At 41.2% G+C, this 19,033-nt stretch overlaps 1 protein-coding gene across 1 annotated transcript in view; it reads right to left on the bottom strand.

Annotated features, from left to right (window-relative positions):
• The window catches only part of HDAC4 (histone deacetylase 4), a 126,954-nt gene that overhangs the window by 40,121 nt on the left and 67,800 nt on the right, over positions 1–19,033 (bottom strand). Inside the window, exons 2-6 of the mRNA XM_018564627.1 lie at positions 9,669–9,740; positions 2,886–3,130; positions 2,660–2,810; positions 1,644–1,758; positions 346–467 (exon numbers count right to left, since the gene is read on the bottom strand). Coding sequence (XP_018420129.1) covers positions 346–467; positions 1,644–1,758; positions 2,660–2,810; positions 2,886–3,130; positions 9,669–9,740 — 705 coding nt within the window. The remainder of the gene's footprint in view (positions 1–345; positions 468–1,643; positions 1,759–2,659; positions 2,811–2,885; positions 3,131–9,668; positions 9,741–19,033) is intronic.

The raw sequence follows: 19,033 nt of genomic DNA, 5'->3' as shown, positions 1-19,033 counted from the left end.
ACTACTCATAAGGCACACACAAATGGAAAATGGGTGTGGGGGTTAGAATACAACATGTAGAGGCAAAGAGATTAGGAAAATAAATGTGGCTAGGATGAGAGTGAAAGTAGTCAATGTGGGTAATAAAAAAAAGACAATAAAAATAAATTTAAAAAAAAGCAGGTGTAATGTCTTACTTGTCTCACATGCACACAATATGCACAGGGTGTATTGAGATGTAAACAAACATCTACCATTCAATGCAAAGTAAGTGGTTTAAAAATAGTTTCCTTTAGAAACAGTCAGGTCAGTAGCTAATTAAGCAATATTCTTTGACTGAACCATAGCAGCCTTGCCGATGCTCACCTGTCTTTCTTAGGGGGAAGTCATCCTTTGAGTCATACATTCCCAAGACAGGATGGTGGTATGACCCAGATACCCCTCCCTGAGGTGGTGGACTCTGGTCCAGGGAGCTATGCTGAGTTTTCCTGTGGGTTAGGATGGTTATTGGAATTAGTAACCATTGCCCTGATAAACTCATACAGCATCCATATCAATTATAAATATGCTCTACTAAGATGTCCTTAAAGTTAGTAAAACTTCCACTGCAGATCACAATCACATACAGTTTTAATTGTGTAGAGATTAAGCACAATTGAGAGATCTTGGATAGATTACCACTGTAGACAAATTTTGCTCATCTTGCCCCAGTCATTACAAGTTCAATTGTTATTGTCTCCAAATTATCGGCTTCAATTTATTTTAACACATTTTTATTAAGTAAAAAAAAAAAAGTAGTAACAAGTACTTGTCAGGGTTTGCATAATATAAACCAGACATATTGCTGCCATGGGGTGCGCTGGAAAACAATGCAAAATAGGTGCATACTTTACAGGCTAGTTACCAGTTTAACATGTTTAAAAATGCCAAAGATGCATTTATATGCACTATTTGCAAAAATGTATCTTATTTGTGTATTGCTCAGCTGTAGATCCTTAAATCATCTCTGAATAGGTGCGGACACCATCCTTCCTTCTGGAGGGTGACTACTTTTGTTCCCCATGGTCCCTGTGTGTGTTTTAAAGTAGTCACCGCACCAAGCTCGCTCTCATGATGGACTACATCACGTTTAGTTTACGAATTTCAATGGAGATTGTAGTCCATCATTGGAGCGAGCTTGGAGTGGTGACTATTTTACAACATACACAGGGACCATGGGTTACAAAAACAGCCCCCCTCCAGAAAGGAGGACCAATTCAGAGATGATTTGAAGATCTACATCTGAGTGATACAAAAATAGGATACACTTTTGTTAATAGTTAAGGTACATAAATTCATTTTTAAGAAATAACTTCTGAGTTTAGTGTCACTTTAAATAACATACAAAATGTTTTTTATGCCCAAGTTCTTTTCCTTTTTTAAAGGAAAGGCTCTGAACTTCTAAGATAAGTAATTCTTCCCCTAAAAACAATGTGATTGATCAAGTCATGTGGCAGAGTCAGAGCTTTTTCCATTGCTATAATCACCAGTTCAGGGGCAAGTTTGCACAATGTGATTTTCAACTGAACAAAAAAAAATTAGGCATTACAAAATCTCACATGTCTCTAGTCTACAACAGCCAAACAAAAGACTCTAGACACCAAGGGTAAACATACAATACTCACCAGAAGCGAGGGTCACTAGACATGCAGTGATTTAGGCTACGGTGAGCAAGGGCTTTCTTTTTGTTCAGAACAAACTCTTGTAACTTCATTTTAACTTCAGTGCTTGCAACAGCACCTACAAAAGTGAATCCAGAGAAAATGGTAAACTGCAAGTAAAATACCATTTACTGTGTCCAAAGCACTGTTATATGTAAAGTTAAGTTAAAGGGCAGTCAATAAGTCCCTTTAGTGAAAGGTGGAACGATTGCTCCAACAAATGCGAGTATTATGAAAGCTTTGTCCCAGGGCCACTTTCCATAGCACAAGCAATGATAAGTAAAACAGTAAGCAAAAAAAAACTGGAAAAAGTGGTGAGGAACATTTTAGGGGCTAGCCTGGCCCTTCATCAGCCTAGGCATCCTCTTAATAGTGGGCCAGTGAGCAGGCTTTGAAGAAACAAGATTTTTGATTGCAATGAGAAGGCATATACTTGTGTAAAAAAAAAAAAAAGGAACCTGCCTTTTGAAAAATTTGTAGACTGCCAATGTAAACCTTCATAAAATAAAGATTCCAGTGCATCAGGACATATCTTCGGTTTCAATTCTCTCTGGGTTATTTACCCAGAGCAAGTATGTAAATTAACACCAGACTCGTGACATCACTTACTGAAGGAATCTCCTACACCACACACAGTACTCACTGAATACTCTGTACAGACATTCCTCGCTTAACGTCTTACCTGTTTTGCGACCACTGGCACTTACGACCGACCTTCCACCTTACGTGCGGGAACGTGGCAGCGGCAGTGTGACATCTCGCTGGTGGAAGTGCTGTACTCTGTTCTTCACTGCGGGTCTCGGTGAGTATTTTATTATGTACTGTACATCTGCAAAACTATACAGTACTGTACTAATGCAGTACAGTACTGTATAGAGTTCCTTGCTTAACGACCAATTCGTTTAACGACCTGGTCGTAGGAACGGAACTCCGTCGTTAAGTGAGGAATACCTGTATTCTGAAGCCTCTAACACACTTACTTTCTTTTCCCTTTTCCTTATGCTTCAGCTGTAACAGTTTCTGCTCCCGCTGCTGTTTCTCTATTTCTTGCTCCTGCCGATGCTGTTCCAACTTTCTCTGGTGCTCCAAAAGCTCCTGTTGATGTTTCATGGCCAGGAGCTCTTGTTGTTGCTGCAAACAAGGTCAATACATTAGCACAACTATTACCAGTACTTTTAAAAACCAGTAACTCCTATAAGCTCTCACCTTTACATGTTCATGTAGCTGGGCTTCATGTTGTCTTGACAGCTGTTCATGCTGTCTTTGAAACTCTGCTATAAGGAGCTGCCGCTGTATTTGCTGCTTCTGCTTTAGTGTCATCAGTTCTTGCTGCAGCTGTTGCTCCCTCCCACTAGTGTCTGTCCCTGGGAGAGGATACTGAGGATCCAGCCGAAGGTCCATAGGAAGGGTGCCAGAGGCCACCTGAAGTGGCAGCGCAGCAGAAACATCAACTACAATGAGAAAAAGAGAATTTAACAAAAACAGAAAACACAGAGTTGACTTCAATTTACCAAAGATATTCCATAGATCTAACTAAACAGGAATTAAAATGCAATAAAGGGGATGGCTATTAAAACAAAAATGTGTGGACAATAGGATTTTTCTTTCCAATTCAGCAATTAATTATAAATAAAATGTGAGGGTCATAGTGTTTTCATGGTTTCTATGGAGTATGAAGCTGGGCATAGAGAGCTCCAGTTTTGGGCCATGCAGTCTACCATTCCTCTTGAAAACAGACAGTGAAAAAATCGCTCGTGTAGAGCCCCGAACAGGGAAATCAATTGATAGCCGACGAGTCGACAATCGAAAACGTTGGTAATGTTTTCAATCGTCGATTTTAATCGACTAGATCGATTAACTGTTGCAGCTCTACTTGAATCCCCCAGCCAAGCTGTATTCATGCAGCCGCAGCTTCTGCCACTGCCGAATCCAAAAGGATGCAGTCACTGGTCGGCCGATAATTTTCCACCTGGCTGAATTGATATTTAAATTGACTTCTCCTGAGGTGGCTGGTGTTGCAGGGTCACCCGTGGCTCAAATTTCAGCTGATTCAGCAGAATCCTTTAGAATTTGAGCCGTCTACAGCCAACTTTAGGGTTTATAAGTGCCCACCATAGCCTAGTGAATGAGTGCCATTGTTCTAATGTACAGTTTTCAACAGTGTCGAACTTAATAATCGGCTAACTAATCGATTTTGAAAATAATCGTTAGCTGCAGCTCTAGTGTCTAGTCCCACCAACAAGCTGGTCTGTGTGGAGAGAAAGGTCCCGTTTGCTGCAATTTGTGTGCTGTGCTGACATTTTTACTCAAGTTAATGGGCTCCTTCAAATGCAAAACATGACCTAAACGGATGTCAACGCAATGTGCATGACGATCTAAGGTGGCACATCCACATCGGTTGCCCTCTCTGCAAAGTTATAAATGTGAGAATTATCTCCTGATCTCAACTCTGGTGTCTTTTCCTACCTTTCTCCCTAAAGATCTCTTTTAAAAGTTTGGAAACACCATAAAATCACTTTGAAACCGATACCCAACAACTTAACCTCCAAGGGCTGCCACACAGAAAAGGGTAGGGCAAAATGTAATGCGAGACAGACTTTTATATCACTTTTTGAAAATACAATAGAATCTTGGTTTTTTTTTTAAAAAGGCAGTCGAAACCCCCCCCCTCAAAAGGTAATTCATTGTATTTATTTATCTAATTGGTGATTATAGGGAAAAATTATTGCTGATGTTCATTTCATTAGCTGCCAACCCCCCCCCCCCCCCCCAAAAAAAACATCTTCCCCCTCCACCAACATTTCAGGGCCTTGCAGGACCCCTTTCTCAGGCCGACATTCCTATTCAATAACGCTCTACATTAGACTCTTATTTAATAAAGTTGTCCTGCTTATTAAAACAAAATCATAAAAACGAGTCAACCTTCTAGACTCTAAACTAATTCTTGCATGCCAATTCTTGCAGTGTTCCAGATATGCACAAGATGCCAGTGCACCTGTTTGGGGCAAGTTGCAGGAAGAGTTAACGTGAAAAATTGAAGACCATTCAGGATGTTGTCCATCTGGAGGACGAGATGAAAGCTGGCAGTTCTACCATGTCAGGGAAGAAGTTCATACAATTACAGGCAACATAAGGACACAGCTGCATAGATGTGACGCACAATCAAAGACTATTGTGTTGAGAGGCTGATGCGTCACTTAGGACTCTTGATCACCAAGAACCCCAGAGCAAACTTGTTAGCAAAAGTTGACAGGAAGGCGGGGGAGGGTCAGGCATGTCAGTGAGGGGAGTTTGACACACTGAGTCCTTCGGAAAACAAAGCCAGCTTCTTTAGATCCCTGAGGGAGCTCCCCCAGTCCCTGGTCTCAAAGCTTTTCCTCTGGGTTTATCTGTGAGGCTTACGAAAGTAGTTGAAGTGGTGACGTTAACAGACACACAAAGACTGTATTCAACAGAGTGACGGAACCCTCAGCAGAGCATCATTATAATACAGCCCATCTCCCCACAGCAATTCTTCCCACAATCCAAGACACATTGGCCCCGGAATTGCGGAGGGTGATGCATTTGGTGGTTTTGAATAAAAACTAAAACATGAATGGAGGATAAAGAAAAAAGGCTCCATTCTGTAACTATAAAAAAAAAAAATACAATAGCTGCATAAGAGCAGGAAACCTTCACGTCAACTCCAAGCATGTGGCATGTGAGATGCACAAAATCATTATCTACCCATTACAAAGTCACAATTCATCTTCAGTACCATAACAGCAATCACCAGAGGACAGCAATATGAAATATATTTATCTTAAGTTTGGAGCCCTGACTGTGTTGATAAACTTGATATGCTTCTGAGAACATTCAGAATTCATAGACCGTGCCTTTGACCTGCAGGTGACCTCCTCCTGACCCGCTTTTGTATTCCCATAGACTTGTATAGGGAGAGACGCAATTTGAGACAAACAAAAGTCTGTCAACACAGGCCCTTAAGAGAATCAGAATAACCAAACCTTGGGGAGCGAGGGTTCAGTCTGACAATCATGCGCGTTACCTGCTGAAAGTGTCATTTTAGAAGCATAGAATCACCAGATAGCTCCCAATCATCGCAGGTGTATATAATTAGATATATTTGGCACTCATCCTAGCAAGCAATCACCACCCCGCCCCCCCTGTGCTAGGGAAAGTTATAATGCTGATTGGCTTTTAGAACGGACTGTACAAGAGAAATCAACTGATTTCCCCCATCAACGCTAAACAGCATGGATGGAGGAATCTCCACTGCCGGCTATTAAATTGCCTGAATACACGAAGAGTGACTGCATTTGGTTGGAAGAAGCCAATGTTCAAATGAAAAGTTTCCTCATGGATCCTCAGACTTTGAAATTGACTTTTGCAGAAGCAGGTGCTGCCGACAGCACCACTCATGACTGGATTTTTCGGCCATTTCGCTAAAATTCAGCTTAAAGTAAGCAGATACACTGATCAGTGCATTCAGCATATATGGGATAATCCACCCAATGTTCTCCTTCAGTTATGGATGGTCAATGGTAGATGACATCATTCCCCGACTCTTATATTTCAATGGAACCATAGCTGGATGTTCACAGTTCTGCTCTTTTCCTTAGACATCACAAAATCAATATTGGTCATTTCCCTTCGCCCTGCTACATTACCAGAAATATAAAATTAGAGGGAATTCTGGTGGTGACATTTAGCCCCAACTTCATTATTTCCATAGCAGAGCGATGAGGCTGGGGATTTAAAACCTTTGTAATAGAAATAAGTCTGTAGGTGATGCAAAGTGCTCACCTCATAAAACTGAAGACCAGATTTGCCCAAGAAAACTTTTAGCTTTTTGCTTCTTTTTCTTAACCTGTGTTTTAGATGAGAACTATGCGTGCGACAAATCACATCAGCAACAGTCAGCATAGGCGTACATATCAGCATAGGCGTACAAAGAAAAAATATACTTGCACAATGATATCAGTCAGTCTAAGCAGGGTCTTCGGGCCATTTCACTGCAGAAATCATGAGGTTAGATTGTTATTTGTAGAAGTAGATACGGCCAAATTATATGGGCAGGATATGCTGGTGTCTAGCAAGCTCAAGACGGCCTACAATTTATTTCAGCACCTCTGTGAACAACAAAATGGCCAATACTGCTCTACACCATCTCTATCACGTGTGGGAAAAGTTCTAGAATTACATGGACAGTTTTGAAATCAAGATAATGTTAAGAACACTGCAGTCTAATCATCCATAATGGCGCTCCTTTTCCAACGTAGGTTACATGTACTTTCTCCTTATCAGAAAAGACACTTTACAAAAGAGGTATTATGCAGTATAATTCATCATTGGGAATATGATCACAGTACACTGCAGACTGCGAGGTTATTTCCGTCAAAGAAAAGCTGCAGGCACAACCTGTTGTCACCGTATTGGTGTCATCGGAAGCTCATTCATGTCCCCGAAGCTGCCGCCCACTCCAGCCTGTCTTCTGCTTCCTTCATTAGACAGGATAACATGTTCCAAAGATTCTCCGTATGGCATAGAACGCCTCCGTCGGCAGGAAGGTGACTCACCATAGCTCAGCAGGTGAATCACACACCCTGGAGACTGTCACAGATACAATCCTATCTAGAGTGCTCCCGTGGAAAACAGAGCTACAAAAACTGCGGATAGAGCCCTTACTGGATGACATTTCGCAGCATCAATAACAGCTGCAGTAAGACTAAAAGTAACTGAACAAATGACAACCGAGTGTGCCGAGCAAAAAGATGTTTAATTAACTACTATGGCGATGTGTGAATATCTATGTCCGCCATAGAAAGGATGACATACTAAAGGAGCAAGTCTGAATAGAGCTGCAAAAAGGGATCAAAATTAAAACCAACTGTGCAAATCTTATTTTGAAACATCACCGCAGTGTGTAAAAGCATAGCTGCTCAATATATGTACACTGTCACATATTGATTAAAAAAAATGTACAGTATTGCTGTATTAACCCTTCCCTATATAGGAGATAAAAAGCAAGAGCTAGTAAACAGAAAGTATCCTGCTTTTAGAAAACTTTAAAGCTTGTTAACCTGTCGACATACGTTCGCGCACACGTGTTAAGTTAAAGAAGCCCATTCTTTAATTCAGAGGAGATTGCTGAAAATGCTATCAACCTGGATGCTATGGTGACCCACTGGCTTCAATAGTTTGGCTCTGCTGAACTGCATTGTTTCATGTCAAAAACTCTGACTCGGAGACAAGCCAAAAGTTATCTGGCTACTTGTCCTCGATCAGGGACTCAAAACATTAAGGCTGTTTTACCACCACCCAAACCGCCTGCTGCAATGTCAGTAGGGCTGCAACCAATTAATCGATGAGAATGGTTGTCAACTATTTTCATTATCGATTAGTTGGTTGGATCCCCTAGCTCTCTCCTCCATGCTGGGAGGAGGGCACAGCAAGCAGTGGGCAGGTGCAATAGACAATATCAGGCTGGCTATTGCACCAGTCCACTACCTGCTGTACTTTTTGGTTACGGCCTTACAAATTCGGCTGCGGGAGGTGCGTTGGAGTGCCATACATTTCAATAGCACCCCAAACACGCCTCCCACCCACAGTCTGATCACCCGCACTGGAACGCGTGGTACCACAATGCTGTGCATTCTGGTGCAGTGCGATTGCAATTATGCATGCAGTTTTATTGTGCATTTTATTTTAAATTAAGATGGTATTTAATATTTATTTTTTTATCAGATTAAAATCGGGGAAAAAATTGGCCAACTAATCGGTTATGAAAATAATCATTAGTTGCAGCCCTAAATGTCAGAACTGTGGCCGCACAGTGCTCTATACATTGCTGCAGCCTTGATGCTTTGCGGCACAAGACACACAGCATGTTGCGTTTGGTAGGTGGGGCTGCTAGTCAAACCTGACAAATGAAATGAATGGGACCGCTCCACAACAACGCAGGTACTTCAGTATAAATTTGTAAACTGTGATCAAGCAAGCTACAACAGACGTTTCTGTAAGGCTGGCTATAAACCATCTAATTGTTATATGTGTTGCCTGACGATAAGCTTGTTCCTTAGGCTGTCGGAGGCATTTCATCACACATGGATATTTTCCAACTTGCTGAAAAATATATTTGTATGAGAATGGCAGACTCCTTCCTTCTTCTGCATAGTGCAGATGGAACATACAGCATGTGCCTCAATATCGCTGCCATGCAAGAAACAAGGGTGCCCAGGCAACTGAGCCATCTTTACAAAGATAATAGAACCATCTCCCACCCCCTCCAACTACCATTCTTGAAGATATCTGTCCATCAATGGCCAGCCTAACTAATATTAAAACACAAGTTTACCACACACACCCTCACACTTTATGGATTTTTACAGGTTAGAACAAAGTGCTTAGTGTTCAGAGTTTCACAATCCATGGGCATAGCATGTCACGGATTATCTGCACCACTGTTACATGTGTAAAGAAAGTGCAAACCAGAATGCAAGCCATATTAAGTTATGGTTGAAAACAACTGTAGAACTGGAGAACAACTGTAAAAACAATAGAAACAAAAGCAAGATCAAAAGCAGAGTTTATGTAATATGACCAATAAGGTTCTTTGTTTTATTTTCACATATAAATCAAAGAAATCCCACTGATCAGTTACCATGGACAACAGCAATTTCACTGTTTCAGTTCTAATGAAAAGGGAAAGAAGCTCAAAACACCTTATTGATTAATAATGCTGAATATTTGAGTAAAATCACATCAGATGGCTATTATGGGCTTTATAATTCTTTAATGTGCAAAATAGAATAGAGGTTCTCGTTGACAAATAATGACTGCCTGTACAACAAGACAACATGGGAACCACATCAAAGTTAGTTGAAAAACCCAATTGGTTGAGGATAACTGATGAAAACAAATGTACTTTTAATTCTAACAGCATTGCATTTTGTTATGCAGATGCAGCGGTATGCAGGTGGATGGACTCACCAGTGCTTGGCATGTGTTTGGCACGAGTCTGTGTTATAAGCTCCACTGGTTGGTCCCGATCAGATATTCCATCTGCAGAGAGAAATGAGAAGGTATACATTCAACTTATGATCAGAGTATGTCTGTATCAGTTAAATGAAAGACATAATGGAATAATGGAAAAATGATGCTCAGTGCATTACTCTTATTAAAAATGGAGCATCACTGAGGATAGAACCATGGGAATAAATACACTGTATGATGTCTGTGCACTAATAGGAATGTGCACGACTCGTCTGCTGTGTGCGGGTGCCGATCCATAGACAGGCCAGATTATCTCGAACAGTCCAAGGGTGAAAAGCCCCAATTTGATGTTGGGGTGAAAAAAATACATGGACTATTCAGAGACCCCCATCTAATATCTGTTCATTCATCATGTAAATTTTCATGCCTCCCCTATGAAACACCTGCCTGGCCCAATTTGGAATTAATAAAATGTCTTCTTTGTTTTGTATTTAGAAAGGGAGACCTGTGATAAACGAGAGCCTTCAGGCAGGAGGATGCAGAAAAGGCTATTCATTCTGGGGCAGTTTGATGACAATACGGTGCAGCTGCCGACTGGAATAAAAACCCAGGAGGCGGAGGCTATAAATAGCTCAGAAAGAGACGGCGCAGGGAGCCGACAGATTAAAATGCAGAAACACGTAGAGCAAGGAGAGCGTGCAGTTCCCAGGACTTCACAGGCAGCTCTCTACAGAAGAAAAGAAATCCAGTGTAAAGGACTGGAATGAAATAAAGCCATAGGAGGAGGAGGAGGAGGGAGAGATGAGTAAGGCTGCTGTGGGAAAAGCTGTTCATTCGGACCTTGTCTATCTAGTCAGCACAAGCCAGGAGCTCTTTATTCTGATTTTACATACAAGAGTCATAGGGGTCAGTGGAGCATCAGAGTAATCCTTCCATACTCCCTCCAAACACTGCAACACACCTTCATTAAAGTACTCTCTGTATGCTAATCTGCATAATTATCAGAAAACACAAACAAGTTCCCAAAACAGAGCTAAAATGTATAGATCATTCTGAATTTATAAGCAAACGGGCCTAAAATATTTGGGGAGGGGGCTAAACACATTAGACCATGGGATTAAAACAGAGCTCAAATATAAATATTTTTTTTTTTAATGGCAACCTGTTGAACTCAGGAAACCAACTGATTATTATTACCTAGTATATTAATATAGTATAGTATCTTAAATGTAATATCTGTTTAACACTTCATAATAGAAAAAGTCATATTAAGGTAAACACTGCAATATAAAAAAGGTATAAAATAAAAATATGTATTCACTGAAAACACACTATACTTCCCTTTCTTTTTATGCATTAAACCTTTTCTTTTATGGCCGCTTAGGTAAAAGCGTCCTGTAAAATCAATGAAACGGTCTCATCTCTAGGATTTATAGCCTTCTTACTGTAAGGATGAATAGTACTAAATTCCATCGCAGTGGTCAGGACAATGGCATTTTAACTGAATAGGCTGGGGGGGATTAGAAATATGAAACGGCTGTCACAATTCATTCACAACGAGTCGTAACAGCTTTCTCAGCTCACAAATTCACAAGGTAAAGGAAGTACTGGCCAAGTTTCAACTAGACTAACTTAAGAATGAGCACAGAATCTGAAAACTTTCAGAACGTCATTCAATACAACATCATGCCCTCCTCTTAGTTAGTTAGATTCCCTTCTGGGAAATGCAATGGATATTAAAATATTACAATTAGGGGAATTTATCAAAACTGGAGCAAACAGAATCCGGAGCAGTTGCCCATGGCAACTAATTGGCATCTCCCCCAATGCACCACCCGCGGCAGAATTTGTCAGGCTGAAACCGAAAATGACTTTTTCCCACCTTTTCCATATTTTTTAAAAATAATTGTATTGTAAGCACATGGTGCTGGAATAGCGTCAGCCAGGGAATGACAGCTGCCAGTGGCAAGATTCCACAGCAGCTGAATTTAAATACAGCAGGTAGTGGGATGGTGCAATAGCCAGTCTGCTATTGACCAATTCAAATAGCAAGCTGGATATTGCACTTCCCACTGCTTGCTGTGCCCTCCTCCCAGCATGGAGGAGGGAGCTAAGTGATCCAACCAACTAATCGATAATGAGAATAGTTAACAACTATTCTCATTATCGATTAGTTGGTTGCAGCCCTGGCATGAATCTGTCTCTTTTATATCTGTCTATAGTTCAGCTCCAAGTCCTTTTGATATGACAAAATAATAAAGTTCATGTATTTTTGTAGAAGAACATTTATTCACTGGTTTACTTTGTCACATTATACTGTGCTAATGAATCCATGTTAAGACAGCAAAACTTTATATTTCTTTAAGTATTAAAGAAAGGTCCACTTTAAAATAATCACGTTCTCCAGCCATTGGTTGTGTACCCAGTTTGAATCCTTTTGCAATGATGTCCCACTAACTGGAACTAATCTCTCTCCCGTACAATACTTTACTGTCCAAAGTACTCCAAGACCTTACACCTATGTGTGCAATTGGGAGATGGCCTGGGGATGTCACTAGAGGATGATGATAATATATATTGGGTCCAAATATGAGACACTAACAAATGCTTTTCCCACAACACATCAGCTGTAGTGTTTAATTATAAAGCACTACTTGGATAGTACATGTTACCCAACCGTGTCATCCATGGGAATTTGAGCCACTCCAATTAGTTTTTCAGGACCGGACACTCTTTACCATATATAGTGGACCTGTTCAATCGTGCAGAAGTTCTGATCTACAATATTTTGCATACCCTTCTTCAATGCCCACTTCCAATGCATCCAAGTGAAGCACTGCTCAATTTGAAATCTGAGAACATTTCCAGGCACCAATGTATCCCTTATGACCCATGTTTTGATGGCCATGAAACATAAAATTGCTAAGGCATGGTTATCTAAAACTCTGCACATGTCTTAAGTTAAAAATAGATTACACTGGACCCTTAAGAATGAATGAAAAGGCTGAAAACCATTGCTCTTGAATTTCCTACTAGCTGACTGGCTCTAATGCATATCCTCACTCATGTTGTGATTTACTTTTGACTATACTACGCATCATAGATCTAGCATTGGCTTCTGCCTTGTTGGATCTCTAAGGCCTGGTTCACACAAGGGCGCTTTACAGCGCGTAGGAACGCGCTGCAAAACGCCCTATGCCCAAAGAGGTACAGGAGCTCCTCTGGGCGTATCTGCCGCGCGTATCCATCGGGATATAGGCAGGTAGCCCTCGGAAACGCGCGTTTGGCACGCGGTTTTTTAACCGCAAATCGCGGTCGAAACGTGCGGCAAACTCGCATATTCCGTACGCCTAGGTGTGAACCCAGCCTCAAGGAGGGGAACTCTGTACTAGAATACTTGTTTATTTGAGAAACTGGAGGATCAACCATAGGCAGAGACATCCACTTTTTAGTCACCTTTGATTTATAGGGGTAATGCAATGAAGAGAGTCGGGGCAAAACAAGACTTGGGAGGGCAGAGGGGAGGGAGACAGGCATTTCTCACCTGCGACTCAGAAAGAAGACGTGCTGCCAGTGACATAAAACCCTTTCAAAATAGATCCTAGAGAGTCCAGGAATGAGGATAGCCCTGGAATACCCGAGGCAGAGGGGGAACCAGAGGAGAGATGCTGCCAGCACTGGTTTACAGGCATTATAAATTGGATCTTCCCGCAGGCCCCTGCATCCCAACCATCAAGAGCAAATAAACACCCCCTCTCTGATATGCTGCCCCCCAACAAACACCTGCTTGTGAGCCCCCTATGTGATGGTATTAGAGCTGCAGCTAACGATTATTTTCAAAATCGATTAGTTAGCCGATTATTAAGTTCGATTAATCGGTTAATCGGATAAACAATAAAATAAAGTTTAAAAAATGGCTCCAGTGATAGAACTACTAGTTTGTATTGAGATTGTAGTCCATCACAGGAGCAAGCTTGGAGCGGTGGAAGTAAAAAAGAAAAAAGATAGTGTGGTGTGCAATATAGTGAAATGGAAAGTGTAAAATTATACAGCAATGAATGCAGAATGGCACTGGCTATAGAGGACTACAAAACCCAGCAAAAGCACATTATACAGCGCAATGCAGAATACCGCCAGCTATAGAGGAATACAACAAATCCCAGCAATAGTACACAATAGCTGGCGGCATTCTGCATTGCGCTGTATAATGTACTATTGCTGGGTTTTGTAGTCCTCTATAGCTGGTGGTATTTAGCATTGTACCACTTTATAATGTACTATTGCTGGGATTTGTTGTAGTCCTCTATAGCTGGTGGTATTCCGCATTGCGCTGTATAATGTATTATTGCTGGGACTTGTAGTCCTCTATACAGCGCAATGCAGAATATCACCAGCCATAGAGGAGTACAACAAATCCCAGCAATACATTATACATACAGTGTATAATGCATTGCTGGTATTTGTATTCCTATGTATAATGTACAGTACAATGTACCATCAGCTATAGAGAAATACAAATCCCAGCAATACATTATAGAGCACCATGTGTGGGAAAGTGCAGGCTTACCTGAGCAGTCTTCCAGCAACTTGCTTCTGAGATCGGACCTGTCTATCAGCGGCTGTCATCCCCCCACCCCTGCTCCTCCTTACTACATCTCCCCGCGTGCCTTGCCGATCGTGGATGGGCAGGAAATGTGAGGCGGGGAGGAGGTGCGGCGCGTGGAGCGTGGATGCGAGCGGGTCTGGCAGCGTCGAGCGTGAGGTGGGGAGGATGTGCGGCGCACAGCGTGTGGAGCTGTGAACAGTGCCAACTGATCGGAATTCGATTAATCGATTATTGAAAAAGTTGACAACTTTTCCAATAATCGATTATAATCGATTATGTCGATTAGTTGTTGCAGCCCTAGATGGTATTAAAGTAAAATAAAAAAAAGTAGTAACAACAAAAGTCCATACTAATGCAAACGAGCCTTGGGTGCACCCAAATATAAAAACGATTGCACCAAACGTTGGGTATTGTCATGCATGCTGGAGTGAGAGAAACAATTTTGGGACCATTATTAATGGTTAACTTTAGATGAATTACCTGTAAATGCTCTTAAAGCATCGCCTAAAGACAATTTTAGGTACCATCGTTTATTGCCATTTCCTGGATGCACACAATTTTGAAGCTTGACGTGTTTGGCATCTATTTAAATCAGCTCAATCTCATCTGTTATATTTTACCAAAACACTGGGTAATATATTGAGATAATGTGCACTACAATGAACTTATAATATATTTCTTACTGAACATTTGGGTTTGGTAAACCATTTTTGTACAGATCTAGACATTGCAACTGCCACCATTTTATTCTACATGGTCTCTGCTTTTAGAAAATATAAATCTGGTGTGGGGGGGTGTCAAGAAATCTTCAGGCCTAAAAATGTGCATTTAACATAAGTGAAAAAACCCTCCCACCTCTGGCATTGAAAGGGTTAAAGTAGATCTAAATCCAATAAATGTTTTTATATACTATAGCTCAACTGTCCTTAAAAGGTGGTGGATGTATTCATTTTATTTTGACCTGGTGATCCTGCCAGTAACACACTTGCTGTCCTAACATGGCAGTGCTTACCTACGGTACTGTATTTATAGGGAAGCAGTGTCATCACTCTAAGTATGAAACTACAGAACACCCTACTCCTCATCTCCACAACATAGGGGGAATGTGTTCTGTAGTTTAGATCTCGGCAAACAGGAGAAGTTTATTGTTAAAATGTACATATATTTAAATTATAAAGCAAGGTCCTTGCAAGTTCAGTGTATCTAAAATAAATTGCTTCATTTTCTTTTTTATGGAAAGGAAGTTTAATAGTAAAACAAATATATCAAAGTATCATACCTACAAACTTAACAGTAGTCAAACTTTTTTTCAATAATTAATCAAGATCAAACAAACATACATTGCCCAGCAAAGTATTGCTTTATATTTTTGCCCAGACACTTACAACCTTCACGTTCCTGAACAGCTACTTCCAAGTCTCTCAGCTCAGCTTCCCTGAACTTCCTGTCCAGTACAAGATCACAAAGGACAGTGCAAACTCCATCAACTGTTCATCTTCTAGCTTATAGAAGGGAGGAGAGAGGGCCAGGGGTGAGGGGAGGCGCTCGATTTGCTGTGTCTGCATGTTTGTGAAGACACACACAGCTTACTAGCACACACAAGGGTGACTGCATAGCACTCTGCTTGAGAAAGGAGTCACTCTAAATCAGGATATCAGGACAAGTGCTCAGGAGACCAACTGATTCTGCAGGAAGCTAAAACTTTTAAAGATCAAGAAGCAGCATCCATTGTAAGCGATATAATCAGCATTTGCAATAGCTTAAATCCTTTTAACTTTAAAAGAGAACTATGGGGTAATCTTTTTATCCCATAGATCTCTGTAGGGTCATGGGAGGACATATACTAACCTCCTCCGGTGACCCAAAGCTCATTATATCACGGGCTATTGCCCGCAATATACGGAGAGCGCCGCAGCCGGGACAGATCCCAACAATACTGTCGAGATCCACCCAGCTGGCTGATTGACAGCGGGCTCTGCATATCTGATCTATCAGTCAGCGCTGAAGGATTGGAGAGGGGAAATCCCTGCAGAGAGCAGTGACCAACAGTGACCCCTCTCTGCAGGGACATGATCAGGAAGTGAGCGAGCGATGGTATGTGCTCACTCACTTCCCGATCTTTAGAGCCGATGTGTGACTGTTTCATTGTCACATGTCGGCTCGAACTATGAGGATGAGTGTAAATTACCTCACAGTTCTCCTTTAATATCACCAACTATATCCTGAATACTCATATAATTAGCGATTGTGTCAAGATTGTGTTGGTTTCAAGAACACTGACATTCATAATGTTTAACAGGCTGCCAACGTACAAACCAATAACACAAACCTACAAAACATGCACCAAGTCAGCCATACTCTGCAATATTTTATGAGAATGAGCTAGTTTTGTTGCAGAGACTTTCTGATAGCAGAACGAGAATCATTTGTTCCCTTGACATTACAAATGTAGCTGAAACGGAGAGAAATATCACAGCTTTGCAAGCTTACAAATGGTGGCCAGTTCACAAGCTATCCATCATTACTCTGTGAGACCTGTTTATATCTAGCTGGGGTTAGAAGGAAAAAAATACTTTGTATAACAGTTTAATGTTTTTGCAAAACGAAAGGGATATTTATAGCTACACAGCCAACAATGAATGCGAATGTAACAATGAACATGCATTTAATGATGACCACTATAAACGGGACACAAGCCAAAACCACCTGCCTGCTGCTGAAACTGCCTCTTGCCGGCTCTGCCCTCAGTGGGAAGCAATAAACACTAGTTTTCTGCAGGCTGTAATCTCTGCATCTCTCTGGCGGAAGCTCCTTCACACTGCTGTTCAGCCAGAGCTATTTATAGCGCTCCCCACAGACTGGACATCACATGCACTGTGATGGCATTTTAATAAGCCTTGCATCAAAATACAACCTGCTTTGTAAATGTACAAGAAGCTTTTCATATATAGGGCACAGCTGGCATGCAATAAGATGCGAGCGTAAACTGATGCATACATGGTACAAAGCCATAGCTCAAACATAAAACAACTGCAGATTTCTATTCTTAACTATGCCATGTGTGTATAACTCTCATGTGAATATATATTTATATTCGTTATATATTTTTACTAAAGCACACACAAAGCAGGGTTCTGTTCAAGGAGAACAGGCTGCCAGTTTGCTTTGAAGCAGATACATTACACTGGCAATGAGCACAACAGATGATGTGACCATAGGCAGAAACGGCTCACACCTGCTGCCTTGATAATTCACAAATGTCTGCCCTGCCTGTCAGAGAAAAAGAAAGATGACCACAATAGTCTTTGAACAGGGTTTAAAGCTGAATTCCAGGATAGTTTTCAGTTTGGCCCATTAATTCCTGTACTAATGCCAATTATTAACATTTATTTTTTAGACTCTGTGACATCATCATTGGCACACAGAAGTAGTAGATATGCCTGGGCACCTGGAGGCGGTATCAAGGAAGCATCTTAAAGGAGAACTATGAGGTGAGTGCTTTTCACTCACCTCTTAGTTCTAGCCGACCTGTGACAATGAGACTGTCACAGGTCGGCTCAGTAGATCGGGAGGTAAGCAAACGCATACCGGGTTCAACTACTCAATTCAACTACACAATTGGAACTACAGCTTTCTATGGGCATTAATGAGGGTCGATTTTTGGCCAACAATCACCGACTTCTGTCTAACTACACTGCTGCACATTTCGGCAGTTGAGAATAGGCGTGACAGACCAGGTGTCTCCTGGCTTGTCAAGCATGGTGTGATGTCATCATGGAGGGTGGGATAGAACAGAAGTCTCTAGACCCGTCAATCAAATTTTACCATGCTATCAGGCAGGACAGACAGGGAGTCGGAGACACTTGGTCAGCAATAATGTAATTACATCATCGCTGGTAGGTAATAAACTACAATGGGGACATTGCATCACTGGTAGTCCAGGAAAAGTTCAGGGACAGCGGCCACCAGTCTTACAAATGGGGAAATAAGGGACAGTGAGCCTTTATTTTACAAAGACTGCAGCATTGTACTGCAACAAAAGAGCACATTTCTCTAGCGTAAGACATTTCATTTCTAAAAGCTGCAGAAATATTTTTTGCCCAGAGTCAAGCTTTTAAGAGAATCTTCTTGCATATTGTTAACATGTATCGCAATACAGCATGATTGAGGCCATCTTACATAACTTTTGTGCACCCAGGTTGCCCCATGATCTTTGTACACCAGTAAGAGAGGCTTTGACTTAGAAGTAAAACCTGTACTCTCTCACAAAGGAACAGTGCTGCTATTGTAAATTCAATTGCCGTCATAGGAGAAGGACTGGGGTGTGGCTTCAGCTCTCGTTCAGTTGTTCAACTAAATAATGTGCCCAAGGCTACACGGGTGTACTAAATTTCAGTAAGTGCATGTGTGCCACCACAAGACGCCTGGTTTAGGAGGCTATATTAGTCATTCTGAATGCAAGTAGTCAGCAAATGCGAATATAATTTGTACATATCAAGCTTACATAGATCTATGTTACTTAGTTTGTAAGTACACATTTTTGTATTGATTTCTCCAGGTTCCTACAGGAATCCAAAAATATAACTGTCCCAGTTTGGGTTTCTGATGTTTAAACACTAGATAAATCCCAGGTGGCAAATGCACCTAACAATACAGTGGGCAAATAAACTGTATGTACTATAAGGTGTAGGAGTTTTATAAATATATTAATTATATTGCATGCACTTGAGAAAAGCATCGACACCCAAATATATAA

Source organism: Nanorana parkeri, unplaced genomic scaffold, assembly GCF_000935625.1.
Source record: "Nanorana parkeri isolate BGI_ZX_2015 unplaced genomic scaffold, ASM93562v1 scaffold765, whole genome shotgun sequence".
NCBI classification, from domain to species: Eukaryota; Metazoa; Chordata; class Amphibia; order Anura; family Dicroglossidae; genus Nanorana; species Nanorana parkeri.
Note: the sequence above shows the minus strand (reverse complement) of the source record. Positions and strands in the feature narration are given on the sequence as shown.